The sequence below is a fragment of the Paramisgurnus dabryanus genome, chromosome 8 (assembly GCF_030506205.2).
Source record: "Paramisgurnus dabryanus chromosome 8, PD_genome_1.1, whole genome shotgun sequence".
Lineage (NCBI taxonomy): Eukaryota > Metazoa > Chordata > Actinopteri > Cypriniformes > Cobitidae > Paramisgurnus > Paramisgurnus dabryanus.
The window spans coordinates 8,020,266-8,045,265 of record NC_133344.1 but is presented as its reverse complement, the minus strand read 5'-3'; the positions used below and the strand labels follow the sequence as shown (position 1 = coordinate 8,045,265).

General features: G+C 35.1%; 2 protein-coding genes across 2 annotated transcripts in view; one reads left to right on the top strand and one right to left on the bottom strand.

The window, feature by feature from the left end:
• The window catches only part of prss59 (serine protease 59, putative), a 16,709-nt gene extending 13,393 nt beyond the window's left edge, over nucleotides 1-3,316 (bottom strand). Inside the window, exons 1-3 of the mRNA XM_065280456.2 lie at nucleotides 3,076-3,316; nucleotides 2,185-2,366; nucleotides 1,518-1,750 (exon numbers count right to left, since the gene is read on the bottom strand). Coding sequence (XP_065136528.1) covers nucleotides 1,518-1,750; nucleotides 2,185-2,366; nucleotides 3,076-3,309 — 649 coding nt within the window. The 5' untranslated portion in view covers nucleotides 3,310-3,316. The remainder of the gene's footprint in view (nucleotides 1-1,517; nucleotides 1,751-2,184; nucleotides 2,367-3,075) is intronic.
• Nucleotides 3,317-7,534: 4,218 nt separating this feature from the next.
• The window catches only part of LOC135770715 (calpain-9), a 19,361-nt gene continuing 1,895 nt past the window's right edge, over nucleotides 7,535-25,000 (top strand). The window contains exons 1-16 of the mRNA XM_065280455.1: nucleotides 7,535-7,953; nucleotides 9,610-9,679; nucleotides 9,952-10,070; nucleotides 10,149-10,282; nucleotides 12,897-13,068; nucleotides 13,733-13,804; nucleotides 16,878-16,969; nucleotides 19,258-19,332; nucleotides 19,430-19,569; nucleotides 19,647-19,792; nucleotides 19,885-20,090; nucleotides 21,757-21,799; nucleotides 21,896-21,967; nucleotides 22,051-22,111; nucleotides 22,974-23,038; nucleotides 23,306-23,374. Of these exons, the coding sequence (XP_065136527.1) occupies nucleotides 7,732-7,953; nucleotides 9,610-9,679; nucleotides 9,952-10,070; nucleotides 10,149-10,282; nucleotides 12,897-13,068; nucleotides 13,733-13,804; nucleotides 16,878-16,969; nucleotides 19,258-19,332; nucleotides 19,430-19,569; nucleotides 19,647-19,792; nucleotides 19,885-20,090; nucleotides 21,757-21,799; nucleotides 21,896-21,967; nucleotides 22,051-22,111; nucleotides 22,974-23,038; nucleotides 23,306-23,374 (1,758 nt within the window). The 5' untranslated portion in view covers nucleotides 7,535-7,731. The remainder of the gene's footprint in view (nucleotides 7,954-9,609; nucleotides 9,680-9,951; nucleotides 10,071-10,148; nucleotides 10,283-12,896; nucleotides 13,069-13,732; nucleotides 13,805-16,877; nucleotides 16,970-19,257; nucleotides 19,333-19,429; nucleotides 19,570-19,646; nucleotides 19,793-19,884; nucleotides 20,091-21,756; nucleotides 21,800-21,895; nucleotides 21,968-22,050; nucleotides 22,112-22,973; nucleotides 23,039-23,305; nucleotides 23,375-25,000) is intronic.

Genomic DNA, 25,000 nt, shown 5'->3' with positions numbered 1-25,000 from the left:
AGGATGAAGGAAAGAAAGAAAGAGTGACAGGATGATATAGCAAGTGTGAGGATGTAAGAAAGCGAGAAAAAGTGAAGGAAAAAAATGAAGGAGGGGGAAGAAAGAAAGAAAGAGAAATAGGAAAGAAAAAAAAGAAAGGAGGTAGAAAGGAAGAAAGAAAAATTTAAGGGAAGATATAGTGAGTGTGGGAATGTAAGAAAGAAAGAAAAAGTGAAGGGAAAAAATAAAGGAGGAAAAAACAGAAAGAAAGAAAGAAAGAAAGAGTGACAGGAAGATATAGCACATGTGAGAATGTAAAAAAAGCAAGAAAAAGTGAAGGGAAAAAATAAAGGAGGAAGAAAGAAAGAAAGAAAAAGTAAACAGAAAAAACAGAAGGAAGATGGATGGATGGAAGAAAGAAAGAAAAAGTAAAGGGAAAAAGAAGGGAAAAGAAAGAAAAAGTGAAGAAAAAACCCGAGGAAGGAAGGAAGGAAGAAAGAGTTAAGGGGAAAAGAAGGACAAAGAATAAAAGAAAAAGTAAAGAGAAAAAACAGGAGGAGAGAAAGAAAGGAAGGAAGAAAGAAAGAAAGAAAGAAAGAAAGGGTGACAGGAAGATATAGGATGTATGATGATGTAAGAAAGCGAGAAATGGTGAAGGAAAAATAAAGGAGGAAGAAGAAAGAAGGAAAGAAAAAAGACAGAAAGAAAGAGAAAAAGGAAAGAAAAAAGAAAGGAGGTAGAAAAAAAAGAAAAATTTAAGGGAAGATATAGTGAGTGTGGGAATGTAAGAAAGAAAGAGTGACGGGAAGATATAGCACGTAAGAAATGTAATGTAAACGTAATGTAAGAAAGCAAGAAAATGTGAAGGGAAAAAATAAAGGAGCAAGAAAGACAGAAAGAAAAAAGACAGACAGAAAGAAAGAATGAAATAGTAAAGGAAAGAAATAAAGAAAGGAGGAAAAAAGAAAGAAAGAATGAAAAAGTGAAGGGAAGATATGGCGAGTGTGAGAATGTAAGTAAGAAAGAAAGAAAAATTAAGGGAAAAAAGAAAGGAGGAGGAAGAAAGAAAGGAGAAACGAAACAGTAAATATAAAGAATTAAAAAGTGAAGGGAGAAAAGAAAGAAAGTGAGGCGAAGAAATATAAAGAGGAAGAAAGAAAGAGAGAAAGAAATAAAGAAGAGAATGAGGTAGAAGGAAGGAAGAAAGAGAGAGGGAGAGGAAGAATCGTACAAACAAAAAGAGAAGTTTGAATAAATTACCGTAATTAATGCAGTAAATTTGTGTAAGTTTTAGTTTTGTGTTTGTTTGCTGTCACACTTTTATAAAAGCATTAAATCCTTTGAATAATGCAGAAACAAGATTAAGAGAAGTTTATTAGGCAGAAGAGGGAAATAAATGAGAGAGTACATTTCTCTCTCTTTCTGACTAACAATAATACCGTAAACATCTCTGTAACTGACTGCTTAGAACGGCCTGTAGTTTTATTCTCATACCACACACACATACTGTGACTCTGAGTGTGTGTGCGTGAGATCACCTGGAAAGTTGACTGTAGCGTGTACAGGTGCGCTGGTCGCCACAGCAGCGTGAACCAAATGTGGATACTTCAGACGAAACCAGGCAGCAAGGGACCCTGGGTAAGAACCCCCAAACGCAACCCACTTGCTGTTAGTGAGACCTCGCGAGGCTGCGGTGACCGTGCGAAAGTGAGCGAGATCTGCCAGTGCCTGACGACTGCTGAGAAAACGTAGATTCGCCGTGCTCAGATCCCTGATAACACACAGGAAAACAATTAATAATCAATCATTAATCACAAAAACTTTACAATTCCAGAACTTTGAATTTGGTCATTTATGGATTATAGGTGGAATCAATCAAATCAAGGTCTTTATTTAAGAGCTTTAAGCCTAGGGGGTGGTGTCATAGATTTAAATGTTAAGAAATGATAATATGCGCTTCAAGTCATTTTTGATAAAAGTATCTGCCAAATGCATAAATGTAAACGTATTGTTTCATTTGAACAGGTGCTCCTGGGTTCCATATGAGTTAAAATGACAGATTCCAAAAGGATAGCTCACCCAAAAATAAATAAAAATCTTGCACCTTCATGTCCAAAGTAACCAGTAGGCTTCTAACTATATAGAGATGACGTGCTTTTAGCGCCATCTAGCGTTGATAACACAAAATGATCCTTGTATACTTACTCTGTCGGGTGACTTTTCCCATAAAAGCGATGCTCCAGTAGGAAACACAACGCGCCCAGTTTCTGCGCGTACAGCAGCCAGCTACCGTACTGCATCCAAGCGGGGTTTGCCGGACCTTCACCTCCGATCATTAGAAACACTGGACCACCGGGTTTATAGAAACTCTCATTGATAAAATATCTCTAAAGGGTAAAAAGGGCAACAAGTTGCATAAACTTGTGAACTTGTACAGGATTATTATTATTTTTATTTGGACATGGTTTTACTTGTTGGAATACGCATCACTAACAAAATTAAGTAAACATTATTTACACGTGTTATTTACACTAAGTAATAAAAACCGACAAGTCCAAGTTCAACTTTTATGTTTTATTTTGACAACTGATGAGTTGCTGTAACTTATAAAATAAAGTTGAAACTTAATTTTAACTTAATTTTATTATAAATTAAGCGCAAAATTTAGTGTAGTTCAATAAGTGGAGCATTGCGCATGCGCTGCAAATGTTGTGGGTTCGAAACCAAAAGGAAAATCCACATAGATAGATAGATATAGAATGTAGGTCGTTTGATTATAAAAGTCTGCCAAATGTAAATGTAATGTACTGTAAATGTAATTGCATGATTACATTACTGAACCGTATGCACAGTTTTATTTACTAACAATAAGTACCATAAAATACTATGGTTTTGTCGTGTTTTGGATTTAATAGTGTGTAGTATGAATGAAGTAAGTAATACATGCACTACAATATGACCCTCATATATTTTTAAAGACATTTGCATACAATGTAAAAGCTATTGCACGTGCATTTCCCAAACAATAGCATGATATTGACATCTGTAATAGTTATCGATGCAATCACAGTAGGGTGTTTTTTTTTTGTAAAGTACCTGTTTCCAGACTCGAGTGTCTGCTCCATTGAAGTGATCCAGTCTCTGGATGAACCATTGATCCTCCACTTTAGATTCAGAAACATGCGCGTTACTCCCGTATCTGTACGATCTTCTGGACAAAGCAGTGCATGAAAAACACAACAAAACAAATGTAATTATGAGAATAGCGGGGTATTTCTGAAACCTGTTACATCCCAAAGCCATTTTGAACGAGAAGTGATACTGTGTCATGTGATCATGTGTTCATAATCATGTGATTTACTCATATAAACCCACTTGCGAATTCTACTAAGGTGAATTTATAACTTATGAATATTAAATACATCGCGGTTGCGATTCCTGGTTGACGTCCAATGAAAATGGCACGCTTATGAATATTACATTTTAAAGTGTTCTTTGCGTTTTTATCTACCAATGGCGAATGTTTCTCTTATAAATATTAAGAACTGAGCCTTCGCCATAGTAATCACCATACATAGTAATTACAACACCTACATATTTCATAATAAAAGCCACAGAACAAGATTACAAATAACGGTTTACTACCGTAAATATCGTAGTAAGTGACAGTTATGCACAATGCCGCCATACTGTCCTGCAATGAAAAAACGTTTACATGCTCGTAATTTAGTTTCGTTTCTCTTAATCGACAGCAATACGTTTGAAAAAAGAGCCTTGTTTTAAAAAGTTGATTTTTACTGCAGATTTACTCACCAAGAATTAATAAAATGTGGCATTTTTATTTTTTAAATTTTTTAAGACAGGCAACAACACTGTAAGACACAACCATAAGGTAGATGCCAAGGTGCAAAAACTGAGGCAACTATAAAACAAGAACACCGTAAGTAAAAAAAAATTATTTTAATCACACTGGCTGTGCAAATCATTTTAACTTACTATTTAATATTTTTACCCGCAATTTTAGCGTGTTTTTTAGTTATAGCAACTCTTTAAAGCAATCTGAAATTGTTTAACTTTAATCTGATAAGGGGGTTAAAGTGTTGTCAAAATGTAAAATAGACGATTTAGACAATTTAATTAAAATAAAATATTTAAGACAGTGAGTATACACTAAAATAATCAATATTTTGACATACATTTTAAGTATTTTATTAAATCTCTAAAACAATTTCACAGTCATAGAAATAGATTTAAACAGGCTTTAATTTTTTTTAATTTTAATTTTTTCCTGACTTCTTTATTATTATTTTAAAGTTGCTTAAAGAATTGGGGCTGTCAAAAGATAAATCACGATTAATCGCATACAATATAAAAGTTTGTGTTTACATAATACATATGTGTGTTTATTGTGTGTAACTATTATGTATATATAAACACGCACATACATTTATTTATGAATATATTTTTAAATTGATTTATAAAATCAAATATATCAATATCAATATATATATATATATATATATATATATATATATATATATATATATATATATATATATAAATGTAAATAAATGTTTCTTAAATACATACATGCATGTGTGTGTATTTATATATAACAAATAATTACAAACAGTGCACACACATATATTATGCAAAAACAAACTTTTATTTTGTAAGTGATTAATTGTGATTAATCTTTTGACAGCCTTATAAAGAATACAAAGATGAAGAATAACAATCCAACAAACAGAAATAAATAAGAAAAAAGCTAAGGGATCAATGATAGCCAAATTATACACAACTTTGAATCAGATACTAATATACTAAATAATAATACAAAATTATATAAAAACACCAAAAAAATGAGCAAACATTTAAAGTTTTAATGGCCTTTTTATTACCAGAGGGGGATAATAAATGAATTTTAATTTAAACATCTTGAAAATGGGAAAAATGGGAGCTTGTGACTTCTTTTCTGAGGAGGCACAAATGCAAAACTCGTCAAACATCTTCATGTGTGTGGCTTGTCATATCAAATAACTCTTTTAATTATTTTAAAGGCATTTATTTTGATTGACGCGATGCACATAGGTTACCATGACACACCAAATAAATATTTTGACATGACGAGCAACAAACGACACACTGAATACATATTTTGCCGGCCGCCACGGCATATGTTAATATGCTATTTACCAAACAGTACATTTAATTTGCAGAGTTTATAAATATTTCTATAATTTATACCAGGGGTGGGGAACCCTGGTCCTGGAGGGCCACTGTCCTGCAGAGTTTAGTTCCAACCCTAATTAAACACACCTGAAAATCGAATTCAAGTCTTCAGGATTACTTGGAAATTAAATTCAGGTGTGTTTGGTTAGGGTTGGGACTAAACTCTGCAGGACAGTGGCCCTCCAGGACCCAGGGTTCCCCACTCCTGATTTATACTCTTGCAAGCACTTGTTCTAAGGATGAAATAACCCGGCTGAAAACTAAACAGCTGGTTGTGGTCCTAAGTGCTTTATGTAGAGCTGAATTTATATACTCGCAGAGAAATGTACAAAAGTTCTTACTGGGACGGTACCTTTTAAAAAGGTTCTTATATACACAATATTTTTGTACAGATATACATTTGAGGTACCAATATGCACCTTTTAGGTACAAAAAATACTTTTTTTATTCTGAGAGTGTATCAATGTGTCATCTGTTTTATAATCCTGTATGGACCCTCTGATATAATTAAATGCAAGACTGGACAAGTAATTTTTTAAAAAAAAAGTGCAAATGTGTTCAATGGTGTGTTTACATCTGACATGATGATATCACTTGACATTTCTAATTTCTGTTTTTCATTCCTTTCTTTATAGCTCATGGACTCAAAACCTGCTCTTTAAAAATCCTATGAAACATGGGTGTAATGAAAACAAATTATGTTTAACAGAAGCATGAATAAAAGACAAGAAACTCGTGTCAATACCTACACTTGTTTTTATTAAAACCAGTTTTGTAATTCACCACATAAAAAAAATCACCGAAGCACTCCTCAGATTCTCCACAATCCATCGTCACGCCTTTAATTTCCAAGAAACATCTGAATAGACAACTAATGCAGAGTTCAGGAACAAACGGCTGCTTCTGTTGCACTACGTAAACCTCACACATCTCCAGGCTATCTATAAAAAGCTCTGTTGTGGATTTTCTCGTATTTCTAACCTGTATTGCTTTGTTGATTTACTTCTCATTTGAAAGTCGCTTTGCATAGGTTCTGGTACATTTAAACAGGCAAATGTTACCTGAGATCTTCTCACATCAGTGGTTTTGTTAGAAAAAGTACGGTCTGTGTTTACCTATGTTAAACAATGTCCTGAAAGACATCGGACACACCTGACATTTCCAGTAGTTTCTAATCTGTCAGAGGTGTGATGTATCTGCAATTTGAAAAACAAAATAAACATTTCATCGTGACATCACTGTAAAAAAAATCTTTGTTTCACTTTTACAATTAATTTCTTTTTTGATTAGTAAGGTTTCTATACATTTTAAGAATTATGTTGAATCAGCTTAAATAGCACCTATTTTATTAATAAAAACAACATTATTTTGTGTATTTTGTATAATACAATGTGTTTGTGTGGTTTATGGTTAAAAAACACATTATTTTCCAAATTTTTTTGTTCTAACCGGTTCAGGAACGTCAATTTTAGGGTTGTACCAAAAACTAGAAATGTTAAAATAGTGTTTTTGTTCAGAACGGACCAATTGGGAAAAAAATCTGGTTCATGATTGAAAGTAACCAAGGGGACTATTTTTGGGCAGTGTGTAATATGCACTGTAAAATCTGCAGCAATGTGACGGCAATGTTACTGCAGCAATGTTACGGCAGCAAAGTTGTTGATTATTACGCCAGAATTAGAGTATAGTTCTAACCATATCTGCCTAGAAAATCGCAACTTTTAATTTTCCATCGGTCTAAGTACACGATGTAACTACAGAAGAATCAAGTTTCTAATAGGAAAAATATCAAAACTCTTTGGTTATTTTTGAGCGCGATGCTAATGGTCTAATCAGATTCAATGGATTAAGCTAAGCTATGCTAAAAGTAGTAGCGCCAGACCCGGAGATCGGCTGAATGGATTTCAAAACTATTAAAAAAAAGTTCAACTCTAGGGGAGATGGAAAATTAGCATATTTTCAAAACAAATGGGGTGTCCCTTTAACATGAAGTACTATATATAAAGGAAATGTAAAATTGTGAATTGGAGGATAGCTGCTCTTTAAATTATTTCAACTTATTTTTTATCATTTATAGCAACTCCTTTCTAGTCAAGATAGTTGAAATGAATTGTAAATTGTACGTTGATTAAAGTGCAACAAGGAATTTTACAGTTCCGTCATGCAAGATACAGTTATTTGTCTTATGGTTTTGGTGAAATGAATCTGATCACATTCTTCCTCTCTTAATCAATTTTTCCTGCTGATCAAGTTTTCTCATCACAATAGATAACAATACAATAATGTGACCTTTATTCACAGAAGTCTCTGTTGTGCGTGCGTTTGTCTACAGGTGTGTACAGGGGGGGGCGGGGCTACCTGCAGGCAAGTGACACGCGAATACAAGGAAGACCCGCACGCACAATATCTCCCACCTTCCTGAACAGAAGACTTACGACTTGCACCGTTGACTTTAGAAAGAACTGAAATCGCGTATTTTTGCGTGGAAATACAGCCCGTCTCCATTTAAAGTCGCGCGCAATGAAACAGTTTCAGAGGCACGAGTTTAGATACGACACTGAATCGATAGTGACTCGGGGAGAGTCGAGGTATGAATCGCGGCTTCATGTCTGGGAGCATATAAACAGCTCGACCACCTTGAAATCCACCGGCGCCCCACTACCGGATGGACTTTACCTGGACCCTGCTTTTGATTATAACAACCTGCAGATATACCCTGATGTGGTTTGGAAACGACCCAAGGTGAGTCCTGCTGATGATGTTATTGATGTGATTCTTGAAATCATTGTTGTTGTGACTTGTTTTAAGAAAACATGCAACACTTTACAATAACGTTGTATTTGTTAACAATTAGTTAATACATGTTACAAATGTTTACTAATACGTAAAGATTTGAATAAAACTGTGTGAATGAAGACAAATGTCAAACAAAGTAAATATATAATAAAGTGTCAAGACATCTGTGTGAATCTGACTTTATAAAGAATCACCTTTATAAAGAAAGCACCTAAAAGTGAAGTTTTAACATTGTTTACAGATATTATTACTTTATTATCACACATTTATAAGGTGTTTACAGTATTACAACTACTACAATAAAATAACAAATAATGCTTCCTTATGTATCCAATAAACATAATAATGTAAAAATTTAAATGATTTAACTTTCATTGCTGTAAGTTTATATATGAACAGATGCACATACCACAGAAATCGCCCAGGCTTGTGTCTGCACAAACTGCCTCGAGGAATAAATGCTTTAAACATGTTAAATGTGCTGCTGTATGTTTAGTGAAGCTGTCCGTCTTCATTCAGATTTAAATACAGGTTGTGCATTGGTTTTTGTAGCACATTAGGTTCACATCTGTTACATTTTGACTATCAGATTCTTATCAAGGTTCCCAAGGGTCCTTGAAAGTTTGTGAATCTGGGGGGAAATATTCAAGGCCCTGGGAAGTTTTAAAAAATATACATACATAGATACAGGTCAATGAAAGTGCTTGAATCAATTTTATGCAAGAAGTTTTCTGGGGGAAAAAAATCCATATTATTCCCTGTGTAGTGTAGGATAATATCATAAAAATTTCTAGACTTTTTAAGCACACGTGCTTAACTGTTCACTTTAAATGCTTATATCTTCTGTATGCGAATGTTGATTCAAACCAAAATGCCAAATTGTGTTTGACACATGAAAACGTCTCGGGTTACGTATGTAACTGTTGTTCCCTGAGAAGGGAAGGAGACGCTGCGTCTCCCTTGCCATACTTCCTGCGTCCCTCTAACTTCGCCTTTGGCAATATTTCAGATAGCGATATACTTCCTAACTCCCACGTCACCCTCTCTTTGTCGTTAACCCTCACCATTGGTTGAATTTGATACACACATTCAGACGCACTTACCCTTGGAGGCGTCCCCAAAGTGTCACCGCAGTGACGCAGCGCGAGTTCCCTCACAGGGGAACTGTAACAATGTATCTTAAAAGGTAACACAAATGTAACCTGTCTCTCACTTGAAATGTGTCCCCACATTTAGTCCTTGAATTTGAAGTTAACTAAGGTGTGGGAACCCTGTCTTATGTTGCTGTGCAGATCTTTGCATAGCTCTTAGTTCCCAACAATTGGGTTTGTTTGTCCATATTTTACCCAAACATGGGTTAACACAATCCACTATTTTTAAACTGAAGAGCATTAAAAGCGTGTCTGGATGTGTAACTCTTGATTTGTCACTAATGACACCAAACATTTAATTTCAGAAGTGCTACCGCAGATTGGATGTTTTTTTTTTGTGACACTTTTGGTGCATGTCTGTGATATGTCTGCCCTCCTTCACCCAAAGCCAAGACAAAATGCTCACATTCTTTTATTTTAAAGTGATTTTTTCTCTTTGTCTCGTATGCAGGAAATCTGCCCGTCTCCTCAGTTCATCGTGGATGGAGCCACGCGTCTTGACATCTGCCAGGGAGCACTGAGTGAGATTTTAATGCTAAACAATTTATCAAATAAGATTTCACATTTAGGACAGCAGTGATTCTCTTGGTGGCCCCCAAAAATAAAAAAAATTGGTACAATTTTGGTACTGCATTGAAGCAATTATTTAGGCTCTTTTGGTACACTTTCTTTTGCTCAAAGCATTATATGGCTGAAGTATTATTCGTAAAGCAGAGAGCAATTTTAGAAACATATACAAACTATATTGTGTGGACAATCCATCATTCATGTACATTTTATTTTTTTTACACAGATGACTGTTGGTTCTTGTCCACGGTGGCGTCCCTCTCTCTGTATCCGAATCTAATGGAGCAGGTTGTCCCGCCAAACCAAAGCTTTCAGCAGGGATACAACGGCAGCTTCTACTTTCGGGTTCGTACACGGTGTTACTGAGCAGTGCGAAGGTGTTATAAAAGTTCAAATAGGGTAACGGTGTGTTTCTGTCCGCAGTTTTGGCAGTATGGCGAGTGGTGTAAGGTGCAAGTGGACGACCATTTGCCCACACGTAACGGTCAACTGATGTATTTGCAATCCTCAAACAAAGAGGAGTTCTGGAGCTCATTATTGGAAAAGGCTTATGCCAAGTAAGAAACATAGTTTTTACACTTTTAAAGCACACTCCATGTTTTTTTGAAAATATGCTCATTTTCCAGCTCCCCTAGAGTTAAACATTTGATTTTTACTATTTTGGAATACATTCAGCTGATCTCCGAGTCTGGCGCTAGCACTTTTAGCATAGCTTAGCACAATCCATTGAATCTGATTAGACCATTAGCATCACGCCAAAAAATAACCAAAAAGTTTAGATATTTTTCCTATTTAAAACCTTTCTGGTGTAATAATCAAGAAGTTTGCTGCTGTAAGTAACATGGCTGCAGGATGCGCAATGATATTACGCAGCAGACGAAAATAGTCCCCTTAGTATCTTTCAATGGCAGGGGACTATATTTGGTCAGTGCGTAATATCATTGCGCCTACTGCACCCATGTTACGGCAGCAAAGTCCTTGATTATTACACCAGAATGAGAGTAAAGTTCCTAGACATATCTGCCTAGAAAATCACAACTTTTAATTTTCTGTCGGTCTTAGTAAACGATGTAACTACAGAAGAGTCAAGTTTTAAATAGGAAAAATATTGAAACTCTTTGGTTATTTTTAGCTCGACGCTAATGGACTAATCAGATTCAATGGATTATGCTATGCTAAAAGTGCTAGCGCCAGACCCGGAGATCAGCTGAATGGATTCCAAAAGCTGGAAAATAAGCATATTTCCCTTTAAAATGTGCAGTGTGTCATTAACATAATTATAAAAATATGAAGATGAAAATATAAATACATTGCAAGAAAGTTTCCCCATCTGCTAGTGCTGGTAAACCACCATTTGTTAAGACATTGTTGACATTTTGGTTGTTGGAGATGCCTAAACTATTTTTGGTTGTTGGAGATGCCTACATTTTTTTATTCGGTCTTAGCAATAGCAAGGTCATGGGACTAAATCCCAGGGACTACACATTGAAAATTATAAAAATTTTATACCTTGAATTTGCTTTAAAGGGCCCATATTATGCAAAATCCACTTTTACAAGGTGTTTTGGAAATGTGTGTTGGCAGTGTCCCATACAATGAAAAAATCCACCCACTCCTTTTTTAATCCCATTAAACCAAAGCAGTCTCACGCTGTTTTGATTCTGTTGTTAATGTGATGTCACATTGATAAAGCTATGCCCAAAGCCACTGACTGACTGGTTAATTTTACCCAAAAGCTTTTCTAAATGTGTTTATTAGTACATTTTAGCACTAATGAGGCTAAAGATACTACTGTCTCAGACTGTATTTACAGGAACCAGATCTATTTGAACCAAAAGTACTCACTGCCTGTTGTTAAAGGAATAGTCAATTTTCTTAAAAAAAAAAAAATCCAGATAATTTACTCACCACCATGTCATCCAAAATGTTGATGTCTTCCTTTGTTCAGTCGAGAAGAAATTATGTTTTTTGAGGAATTTTTTCTCATTTTAATGGACTTTAATAGAGCCCAACATTTAATACTTAACTCAACACTTAACAGTTTTTTTCAACGGAGTTTCAAAGGACTCTAAACGATCCCAAACGAGTCATAGGGGTCTTATCTAGCAAAACGATTGTCATTTTTAACAAGAAAAATAACAAATATCCACTTTTAAACCACAACTTCTCGTCTAGATCCGGTCGTGATGCGCCAGCGTGACCCCACGCAATACGTCATGACGTCAAGAGGTCCCAGAGGACGAGCGCGAAACTCCGCCCCAGTGTTTACAAGTGTTGAGAACGAGGACCGTTTCTACGTTGTTGTATGTCAACTGATAATAATTAATGTCTTTGTGTCAGTTTATTGTTTACAACGGTCCACAAATGTGCGTTTTATATATGTAACACGTGACCTCCCTACGTCACTACGCATTTACGTTAGGTCATGCAGGAAAGGACCTAGACAAGAAGTTGTGGTTTAAAAGTGCATATTTTTTATTTTTCTTGCCAAAAATGACAATCGTATTGCTAGATAAGACCCTTATGCCTCGTTTGGGATCGTTTAGAGTCCTTTGAAACTACGTTGAAAAATACTGTTAAGTGTTGAGTTAAGTATTAAATGTTGGGCTCTATTAAAGTCCATTAAAATGAGAAAAATCCTGCAATGTTTTCCTCAAAAAACATAATTTCTTCTCGACTGAACAAAGAAAGACATCAACATTTTGGATGACATGGTGGTGAGTAAATTATCTGGATTTTTCTTTTAAGAAAATGGATTATTCCTTAAACATCTTTTTAGACTCAAAACTGTATCATGCCAAGTAGCATTTGTGGACCTCATATATCTGTATAGTGTTGTGTTGTATTTTATTTTACTTTTTAAGCTTTGTTTGACGTTTATAATTTAAGAAACATTTATATATATATATATATATATATATATATATATATATATATATATATATATATATATATATATATATATATATATATATATATTTAAATGTTTCTTAAATACATACGTGCATGTGTGTGTATTTATATATTTACAAACAGTGCACACACATATATATTTTGTATGATTAATCGTGATGAATCTTTTGACAGCCCTGATAAAACCACATTCTGAATGCACCTAAACACCTTTGCTTTGTATTGTCTGCATTGTTTTTCTCTCTTTTTCTTTCTCAGGTTGAAGGGTGGATATATCGCTCTAAACATGGGTTATCCTCATGAGGCGATGGCAGACATGACAGGTGGGATTACAGAAGTCTTTGTGATAGCGTCTCTTCCTCGAGATCTGGGCTCATATTTACGTCCTCTGCTGCAGAAAGGAGCTCTGATCAACTGTGCAAACTCTCAGGTTTACTCTCTTTTCAAGTGTCTTATTTAAAAGAAAAGTTACCCACCCTCCTTTTATAACCTTGTCATGTCATTCCAAACCTGTGTGTTGAAACTAACTGTAAAAATAACAGAGCGTCATTTATGGTCGTGTTGTTCAGAAGAAAAATGTGATAATTAAAGCGTCACAATAGACATTGACAGTATCAGCTCATAATTACACCCAGTCAAATTTCGACGTCACCGTGTTTATTTGCAGATGAAGCCTCGGGTGGTTTCTGTTCAAGGGCAAAGTTGTGAGAGTTTTGACCTCATAGGTTAGATATTATCACGATGTTTAGTTTTGTTGTTTATCCTGCTCACATTATTAGTATATAAGTGCGTCTTAGGGGCCGTTTCCCGAACAGGGTTCATCATAATCCCAGATTAAAATGCATGTTTGAGCTGTACAAATTGTACTGGCATATTTTAACATATATCGGTGCCATTGTTTTGTCCCAAAATGCAATCCAGTATTGGTTTTTGTAAGGTATGTCTGTAAAAACTACTTAAATGTCCTAATATAACTAAGGCCTAGTCCTGGATTAAGCTAAACCATGTCCTTAATGTTTAAAAGATTTAACTGTGATCTAAAACAGCAGCATTTTTTTTAAATCTGTGATCTTTCCTGGCTGTCTCTTGTGTAGGGTCCTGTTGAGAAAACTAATGGTTATGGGATTCTGTTCAGACATGCCTATTCTCTCACAGGTTTGGAGACGGTAAGAGAATTTTTTTTACCCTTGTCCTCCCACACCTGCACTGTCTTTACAGTGATAATTCACCAGAGGGCGCTATCAAATAAAGAAACAGAGTAGCCTATGATCAGACGCATTACAGTTTTTCTCAGTCCCTTTGGTGCATTTCTCACATCACTATTTACATTTGCACAACAGTTAGTTCAACCTCCACAACATTTAGTCATTTGTGCACATCATAGTAGCAGTTTCTCATTCCTTCAAACAAATTGCAAATGCTTTTGGACATGCATCAATTGCTTTCATACATTTCTCTGATGTTTTATAACATTATCACTTGCTTATGTCATGTCAGTCAAAATTAACAATACTTGTGAATGCTGAATAGTCATTCCATATAAAACTAAGAGTCCTCATTTCATTGCTTGAGTCTTTACATACAAAAATGTTGAACTAGTTGTCAAAATCATTTTTTAAATCTTTTTTTTTTCAAAAATGTCTCCTAAATTGAACAATTTCTCAAATTATGTGGCCAGACAGAGAGGAATGTCTGGATGTGCATGAATGTTGCAGTGCTATGTTTGTTTTATGTTCAGTTCCAATATGTACTGCAATATTGTTTACAGTTGTGCAATGCTCTACCCAAAAGGATTTTATGTTTGTTGTAAATAAGGGTGTATTTTTTCTTTTGCACAATGCTGTGAACAAATTAGAACTGCAAAGAGTTTATGCAGTAAAAATGTGAAACATACATACAGTATTCAGTGTCTTGTACTTAGTTACCACACTAAATACAGTAATATGTAACTTTACTGTATTTTTCAAATAGCTGTGCAATAGTATATAGTGCTGTCTTGAGTATTTCCAGGTAGTGTCACCAAGATCTGATTTTTTTGCATTGGAAAACATTTATAAAGTAAACTGTCATAATGAAAACATGACTAAGCCATTTGACTATCTTGTTCATAAACAATGGTGTCAGGACTTTTCATTTTGAAGACACTGACACTTTCATTGACATGAATACTTGCTTTTGAGGAATGACCTATCTATTTTGAGCAAGTGAAACGCTTTTGAAGGTTATAAACTAGGTTTTGCTGTTTGTACTAATTGTTTTGAGAACTGCATTAACTGTTGTGCAAATGTAAATAGCGATGTGAGAAATGCACCAAAGTGACTGAGAAAAACTTTATTATATAACCGTTTTTTATAGTTTTGAGAATTTTAATTCTAATCTGAGAAATGTACTAAAGCGACTGAGAAAAACTGTACTTTTAAACTGCACTTTTTTAATTTCTATGTAAAGTCAGAATACCTGTATGACCTACATGTGCCAGAATTGCATAATGTATCCCACAATGCAATGTGCTTGATTCACACACATTCATTTCCATTTTGAGAGATGAAACGCATGCAGCATCAGCCTGTGATTTTCATCTTAAATCATTATTTGATTGTCAAAGAAACTTTTGCACAAAGTTGGATTTAACATGCAAAACAATAGCATTGCAGTCGTATCTTAAAAGCACTGTATTAAATAAACATGCAACATAATGAAGCCATGTAACGAAGACGTAGCAGTGTCTTAAAATGTTAGTTTTTTCAAAATCTAAGCTTTATGCAATGCTTTAATGTGCTTAGATTTTTGTGCTTAAACCTTTCAGCTTTACAACCTGAATGAGGGCACCTATTATTAGTGGCGGCCGGTGACTTCTTTTTTCAAGGACGCTCGATGCTAAGTTTGTCACAACATGTATGTAGCCCATCATGTGTGGTTTCTTTTTTTAAATATGTGTTCTCCACATCGAGAGATCCTGTGTGCATCACGTGTCTTGTCAAAATAAGTGCCTGCTGCAGACGCGTCTTAAGGGTTTATGATAAAAGAGACGCTCCCGTTTGCCAAATACTTGCATAATCTCATGCGTAATCAGAGTTTACTGTAAAGAGAGGGTATTTTGTTAACGTGAGCGTCTATTTTATCATAAACGGTTTTGACGCGTGTGCAGCAGGCACTTATTTTGACAAAACACGTGATGCACATGGTTCACATGACGCAAAAAACACATATTTTGAAAACACACATGACACCCCGAACACTTATTTTGAATTTGCACCCCTCGGATGAGCAGTCACGAGCCGCCGCTGCGTATTATGACCATTTTTACAAGATGTAATATAAACCTTAGGTGTGCCCCCAGAACGTGTCTGTGAAGTTTCAGCTGGAAATACCCCACATATTGAGATACAACAGCGTACAAGTCGCTGATGGCAGAAACTGTTGTAATGCAGGACTGTCAATCAGTGTCTGTGGGCGGGGCTTTATCAGTGTGACATCACATTGATAAGAGAATCAAAACAACACGTCTAACGAGACTGCTTTGGTTTAATAGGGGTTAAAAAGAAGGAGTGGGTGGATTTTTTTTCTTGTAAGGTTATTGTGTTCACACACTGCCAACGCACATTTATGTTCAAACTAGAGCTGTCACGATTATGAAATTTGGCTGACGGTTAATTGTCTAAAAAATTGTGCGATTATTACACTTAATTTCCTGTTTTTAATTCTCATACATTTTTTTTGTTTGTTCATTAAATAATTTTCACACATTGTTTTGATTATTTAAATTAAATCTTTTGCAAGGTTTTTTTGGCAGTTAATATTATAACACATATTTAAAAGTAATCTGATACGGTGTTGTTTTTTCATGTGTGCAGCTCCCCCTTGTGTTTTTTAGAGAGATGTGCAATCATTGCGGTGATTGGAAATCATCGCGATGAGGTCAAACAATTGCGATGATACAATAATTTAATCATTGTGACAGACCTAGTTCAAACATCTTGTAAAAGTGGATTTTGCATAATATGTGCCCTTTAAAAGTGTAATCTACACATAAGGATTCTTTTATTCTTTAAAATAGTAATGTGCACACATTACACAATAATTTTATTTAATTATAGTCATTAACAGTTGAATAAGTGAACTTGAAACATCTCTTACAAATAAAATTTGAAATAGGATTTTATGTGGGATCAGCTTCCTCTGATGGACATCTCATCTATCAGGAAGAAACTCTTGATTTTTTATTTGTGTGTGTTGCAGATACAAACTAGAACTGGTCCTGTTGAGCTGGTGCGGATTTACAATCCATGGGGTAAAGCTGAGTGGGAGGGGCCATGGAGTGACAAATCTGGGTATTTAAGTGTATATGTGTGTCTTTGTATGTATTTATTAATTTGTTAATGTTTGTATACTAAATCATATGTGGGTTTTAATCACACTGATTTTATGCGCATTTTGAATTATCGCATCAAAGAGTAATGGAAACTAGGGCTGCAACAACGAATCGATTAAATCGATAAAAATCGATTACTAAAAGTGTTGGCAACGAATTTCATAATCGATTCGTTGTGTCGCGTGACGCAGAGACGTTTAATAAAAAAAAAGAAAAACTTCAGTTAAGCGCGGAGCGGAGTGAACACACTCGCACTGCGTCCCAAACCGCCTAATTCCATACTATATAGTAGGCAAAGAGTACGAGAAGTAGTGCTTTTCGCCTACTATATAGTATGGAAGTATGCGGTTTGGGACGGAGCGTCGGTCTCTCTCGCGCACTGTTGCTTGCAGAGTTCGGCGCCTCATAGACAGGGTGGAGAAAAGACAGGGCGGTGGAGAAAAGATAAAAAAAACAGCAAAGTTAGAGAAAAACCACATGTCAGTGTTTTACTCCTCCCAAACGTAAGCGCGTCACCTGGAAGTTATAGCCGGTAAAGAGGTAAACAAACAAAGACGACACGCTTATGCTTTATGGAACGACGACTGCGAGTAAAAAAAGTTTCTAGAACGAATAAAAAACTCCAATGATATTAAACAAAGAAATAAAACGTTGGGAGAGAGTTGTATGAACGCTTTTCCCCGTCATGGACCTGTATGTTAAATCATCGCGCCGTCACTCTCCTGCTGTTCTGTACTGCGCGCTCCAGCTCATGCCGAGCAAGGAGACGCGTGTGCCCGGCCCAACATACAGTACAACATAGCTTAAGTGCCGCCTTTTGTTGCATAAACATCGTCTTACATTTTTTAAGGCGAAGTAATGAATGGTGTATTTGCATTTTGCGCGGGAGTAGAAGACGCATTTTCCGAGAGGCTTCTTGATGGGAAATGCATCATAAAAAAGTCTATATATTTGGCAGATGTAAAGCATACATTTTTTTGGGTTAGTCCATTTTTATTTTATTTTATTATTATTGTAACAGCTCAGGTGTGTTTAAGGAGCAACATGTTTGTGCAATTTCTAAAGATTTTAGTTCTGTTTTAAATAAGGGGTTGGAAATGAATACTTTGATTCATTGATTAATCGAACAAATAATCGACAGATTAATCGATTATTAAAATGATTGTTAGTTGCAGCCCTACTGGAAACTAGAGCTGCGATGATGCATTGCGTTTCCCATTAAACATATCTGTGTTTCTTGCGCAGCTTGTTCGTATACGACAGGTCTTTGATCAGTAGGAAGTCCTTATCAATCTAAAATCATTACTGTCTCTGAATCTGAGTCGTTTAACATGCATTTAAAAAAGCGACACTTGTCAAACACAATCATTTCAAATATTCTTTATTATCATGAAAATACTTGAAACAATTTGAAGAACAGCGATATTAATATGCCTCTAGACATTTCCTGGAATAGTGATTGTAATGGTACTTTTTCTGTGGCATAAATGGCGAAAACGCCCTCTGGTTTTGGATGTGGCGGCACCGTAATTCATTCTGATTCATTTATTGAGAAAATGCGAATTTGCGTGATTATTTGTCATAGCCCTTAATGGAAACGCCAATTTTCGAATAAAAATCCCTTAATTCACAAAAAAGTTTGACTCATTCAAGAAAAAAAAAGTAAATGCGAATATGGGAGATGGAAACGCATTTGCCAAACAAATTCTGACCTAGGGAACATTTAACCCATGGGACTGATCGTCTAGCTGTTTACGCTGACGTTGTCTTTACCATATATAGGACTTAACATCGTCATAATACCCTTGCTGCTAGTGTCTGCATCAAAAACTGCATTTCTTCTTCGGTGTACAGCATTAGGTTTTGCAAATACAAGCTGCACTGCTAATAAATGAATAACTTGCCAAATTGTAACTAAATGCAGTCATGTCTCCATTTTACACAAGTGCCTTGTTTTGTTTACCAATACCACGGTCATTTGCTCAAACAACTTTTTTTCTTTTTTCGCTCAAACAAGTTTTTATATTTTTTGTGAATTTTGAAAAGATTTGCTTTACATTTGGATGGAAACCCAGCTGTGTTCTTCTTTTGTTATTTCTTTGTGTGTGTTTGTGTGCTTGTACTGATGTGTCTTTAACCCTAACCTGTGTTTCTGCTTACGTTCAGTTGTTTCTATGTGTATTCAGTCATGTGTCTATGTGTCTTTGTGTTTAGTTATGCCTTGTTTGTGTGTGTGTGTGTGTTTAGGTCAGAGTGGCATTCGGTGAGCCCTGAAGAACAGAAGCGAATCCACAGAATCGAGTTGGATGATGGGGAATTTTGGTGAGTCTAGTTCATCTCTTCACTGATTCGGTCGTTTTTTATTGGTTTGGATACAGTTTACCGATTAGTTTTACAAGTTTTGCTCTTTTCCCATCAGGATGGCTGTGAGCGACTTCCGGCAGAATTTCGAGATGATGGAGGTGTGTCACCTGAGCGATGACACGCTGAATCAGGGCGAAGCCATTAAGCGGCCTTGGCAGTGTACGTCATACCACGGAAAATGGATCCCTTTTCAGGGTACATAACCACTTGTTTTCTATACACACAAACACACACACTAGTGTATCTCATTTCATTAATAAGTATGTGTTCAGGACCACCACAGTACAACCTCACCCTGCTGGAGGAAGACGATGACCCCAGTGACCCTGAGCTTACATGCTCATTCCTGATAGCACTCATGCAAAAACTCGTCCGTCAGAAGGGACAGTTGCTGTCTGCAGCTTTGCTAATATACAAGGTACTTGTGTGTACATGTTTGTTTGTATTACTACTGTACTATCTTAGAAGTTTGCGCCTCAATGAAAAACGCTTTGTGTGTTGTACCATCAGGTTCGATCCGAGCGTGAATTCCTGACTCCTCGGGATCTGCTTCAGATGAGCCCGGTGCTCAAGCTGGGTTTCGACCAGCGACGAGAGCTTGTGTTGCGCGGTTGCCTGGCACCGGGTCATTACGTCATTGTTCCCACCACTTCGGAGACCAATAAGATGGGAGACTTTCTCCTGAGAGTCCTGACGGAAAAAGGAAACAACACTGTGTAAGAGATGCTCGATCTCTGTAATCTCAATGAGACTGAACTGAAAAATTTTGACTTTTTGCTCATGTGTCTCCTTTAGAGATTCGGATCTCAAAAGTATTTTAGACAGTGCTCAGATTTCAGATACCGCAAATCAGATATCCTTATGTGAAGTTAAAGAGACACTCCACTTTTATTGAAAATATGCTAATTTTCCAGCTCCCCTAGAGTTAAACATTTGATTTTTCTGTTTTGGAATCCATTCAGCTGATCTCTGGGTCTGGCGCTAGCACTTTTAGCATAGCTTAGCATAATCCATTGAATCTGATTAGACCATTAGCATCGCGCTAAAAAATAACCAAAGAGTTTTGATATTTTTCCTATTTAAAACTTGACTCTACTGAAGTAACATCGTGTACTTAGACCGACGGAAAATTAAAAGTTGCGATTTTCTAGGCAGATATGTCTAAAAAACTATACACTCATTCTGGCGTAATAATCAAGGACTTTGCTGTTGTAACATGACTGCAGGAGGCGCAATGATATTACGCAGTGCCCGAAAATAGTCCCCTTGGTAACTTTCGGGCAGTGCGTAATATCATATATATTAATTTTCTGTCTGTCTTAGTACATGATGTATCAACAGAAGAGTCAAGTTTTAAATAGGAAAAATATCGAAACTCTTTGGTTATTTTTTAGCGTGATGCTAACGGTCTAATCAGATTCAATGGATTATGCTAAGCTATGCTAAAAGTGGTACCGCCAGACCCGGAGATTGGCTTAATGGATTTCAAAATGTTAAAAATCAAATGTTTAACTCTAGGGGAGCTGGAAAATGAGCATATTTTCAAAAAAAGTGGAGTGTCCCTTTAAATATTTCTCATCAAACTCTTTTAAGAGGAAATTAGCTTTTGAGACTTACTGAACATTTCCCCATCCGCCATTGACCACAGTGAATCAGACTACTATTGTACCAGCACATTTTTTCGTGTTGTTTTATGTATTGGTTTCTCTTTTTTCTGTGTTTTTAACCATTGTCGCTTGGGTTTGGGGTAAGAACAACTTTTTGGTACTTAAAATGGCATCCCTAACCCCAACTCCAAGCGACCATGGTTTAAACATTGACAAAATCATGGAGAAACCTATAAATGAAATGACATCCTAAAGCAAATCCCATTTCTAACCCCAAGCAACAATGGTTAAAAAAACAGAAAAAAATTGAGAAATCAAATGACTGGCATATCATATGCACGCAAAATTGGAATTTCCCTTATGTATTGCATGACTTTTTACACACTTCATGAGAATGGGTTAAATTGTACCCAACAAGCAATAGCCATCATTTCACCATCTAGGTTAACTATAGATCAGCTATGAGTAACACACTTCTAGCCAATATAAACTTCTTGTTTGGCAAAATAACTTGTGAGATGTTTGATCATTCAGCATGTAAGCAAAGTCAACAATGATTGCAAGCTATTTGCTTACATATATTTATTTTTGGGCTATGGTTACTTAGACGTCTTAAATTTCACTGCCTTGTTTTAGCTTTGACGTCTGGGCTGTGTTTGGACAGCTATTAGACGGATTATAAACGCAATATTGCTTGCTGGATATAAAAATAGTCTTCATCTTTAAAATAAACCTTTGCCTAAATATTTGTGTGTGTGTGTGTGTGTGTTAACAGACCTGTTAAGAAGCCTTTAACAGATGCGATCTCAATTTCAGAGGTAAAACTCACAAACTAACAAATGAATTTGGCTTTGCATTATTTATTTGTATAACCGGGTTTATATAATTTTTAATCCTTATTTAATTTCATTTAGCCATTGTCTCCACGTCTCCCAGGACTTCCGTCTGCTTCTGAAGCTAAAGAACTCTTTATAAAACATGCCAAGGTAAAATCATGTTACTTGTCTGTGAATTGCATGTGTATATATTTACTACTGTATGTGTTTAAGGTTTGTGCATCTGTCTGTAGGGACCTTTCTGTAAGCCACTGGATCTGTTTAACCTGTTGACCGAAGCCATCGGAAAAGGAGGTGAGAATGTGTTTTCATTTGAACATTTCCTCATGTTTTTTCCATCTCTAAATTGCTTTTCTCTTAATGTGCATGTTAATGTATAGAGCTGTTCAGTTGTTCTGCTTCAGTTGTATTAGTTCAGCAAGAAGTGTTGAAATCTTCACAGGACGTTGGGCAGTAACCAGTGAGGAACTGCCCATACCACAAAAAAATATAGTTAAATAGATTTCAAAATATACAAAAAATGTCCAAAAATATATGTGATAAAACATATTTTTAAATAAAAAAAATTCACCAATATAAAAATATATTTTTTGTCAATTTTTTGTATATTTTGAAATATATTTTAAAATAAACATATTGTAAAGCATTTAAATTTACATAGCATTGGTAGAATACCTATAAAAAATACTGGTTTGAAAAGGTTTAAAATGTATATTTCTATATATTCTATTTCTATATATATATATAAATATATTTTCAACTGCAAAAACATATATTTATATATTATATTTATAGTTTTTATATATTTATTATATTAACCCTTTTATCCAAAGGGATTTACAGTGCATTATAATTTTATATTTTATATATACTGTGCAAATATACTTATATACTTATAATTTTATATTTTATACACACCTATATTTTATACAAACTTTAGGAAAATATTTTTTTGCCTTATGGGTTGTAAAATTAGAAATGTATCTGTTGCACGAAAATAAATTTTGAAATATTGATATATGAAGGTTAAAACTAAATATATTTTTAAATGTAAAATATATTTAATTAAGCTTTACTTTCTACAAAATTTATTTATCATATATTTATTATTTTTGCCGTATGGGTGAGTTTAATATTATTGTTTCTGTTTGCTCAGTCTTTGCAGGTAGCGAGAAGAAATTGAGTTTGGAGCACTGCAAGAGCTTCGTGATACTTATGGATGTATCCTGCTACATACTATCAACAAGTGTACTACTTAGTGTTGTTTTTCACCGAAAAGAATTATGATTGGTCTCTCAGATAAAAAAATGCTTTTTGTTACATATTATAATGAGAAATAGTACATAGTCTGTAGTTGATGTGGTAATACATTGGAACAAAGCCAGTGTGTTATCTCAGTTGCCTAAGGTGTATGAGTGTGGGTGTGCTATTGTATGCTGCGTTTAAACAGGGTGGGGTTTGATGTGTCACCTTAACTGCACCAATCAGAACAAAGGAACGGGACACCTCGAGTTGCCGGAATTCCAGGCATTGTGGGAAAAACTCAGCAAGTGGACGGTGGGGACTTTTCTTGTAATGGACCTTAAAGCGATACTCTAGCCAAATATCAAAATTACCCCATGATTTACTCAAGCAATCTGAGATACAAATTGCCATCATCATTCTAATTATTATAGTTTGTAAAGTTTAAAATCTGGATATTTTTCTTACAAAATCACATCGATTACTTGAAAAAGGCCTTTATTAACTCATTGGAGCCGTGTGGATTACCTCAGTGAAGGATGAATGAATTGTTAGGGGGTTTAAAGTAAAAAGTTATTCCTTTTTTTCTACTATTATAAAGCTTGGAAGAGCAAGGACATTTACTAGAATATTTCCAAATGTGTTCCTTTGAAAGATGATGGACATATATTTTTTTTTCAGATTGCTTGAGGGTGACTAAACCATGGGGTAATTTTGATATTTAGCTGGAGTATCCTTTTAAGTACATTTTACCATGGTAAGAGTTTTGCTTAGGATTGCAAAACACTGTGGTGTTCTGTGTTGAGTAAACATAAAATCATTGCTTCACCTCTGACCTCTGAGCAGCCCCCTGACACGCTAAGAGTCTGTCTCAAACAGTGATCTGATGGACAGAGAAATTAACTGCATACTTCTATAGGCAGATATCTCAGGGGGCTCGGGGGGGACAAGCCCCCCATCTGAGGATTGCCCCTCCTAAAATTATCATTAAACACCACTTGTATTATAAATAACATAAAGATATACACTTTAAGTAATTGTGTAACTGGTAAAACAACACAAAACAAATGCAAATGGGGCAGAAAAATGCTTTTGAAGTTTAGAAACAATATGGGTCACCGCCTTGCCTCACAGTGGTTTGGTCCACTGCCTGCTTTCTTCTTTTTTCCTCATTTACACACACAAACAAGTCTGGTGTGAAAAAACAAAGTTGTTCAGTAATTGTGTAACTCCAGTAAGTCGGCTGTTAAAGCTATTTTATTCACATTAAATATCAGTCCACTTGACTATCCCATACGCCACACATATGGCATAAAATATATTTTCAAATATAATTTTAAATATATTTTAAAATATACAAAAAATTGGCAAATAATATATTTGCTGGAATACTGAAAAAAAAATATTTTTCACTAATATATATTTTTTCCATATTTTATATATTTTGAAATATATTTCAAATAAATATATTTTAAAATAAAAATATTTTAAAGCATGTATATTCATGTCGCACTGGAAAAAAGTTTGTATGTTACAAACCTGTAAACATAAAAGGTTTAAAACATTTTCAACAGAAAAAATATACTTACATTTATATATTTTATACATACTTATGCATTTTATACTCATACTTTATATATTTTATACAAACTTTTATAATATATATTTTTGCCATATGGGTTGTAAAATTAGAAATTTATTTGTTGCCCCTGAAATTCATTTTAAAATAAATGTTAACCCTTTACCTGGCACAGCCCCTTTTTGAATGGAAGGGGTGATGTACCCCTTTAAATTAATATAACTCTGGAATTTTTTTGGTCTAGAAGCCTAATCTTGGTCTTGTTTTAAAGAAAACACTTTAAAGTTTTTTACAGAAGTGTCTGGATTTTTATAGCAGTTTAAATTAATTGTATTAATGCAATATAGTATTATTTTATACAT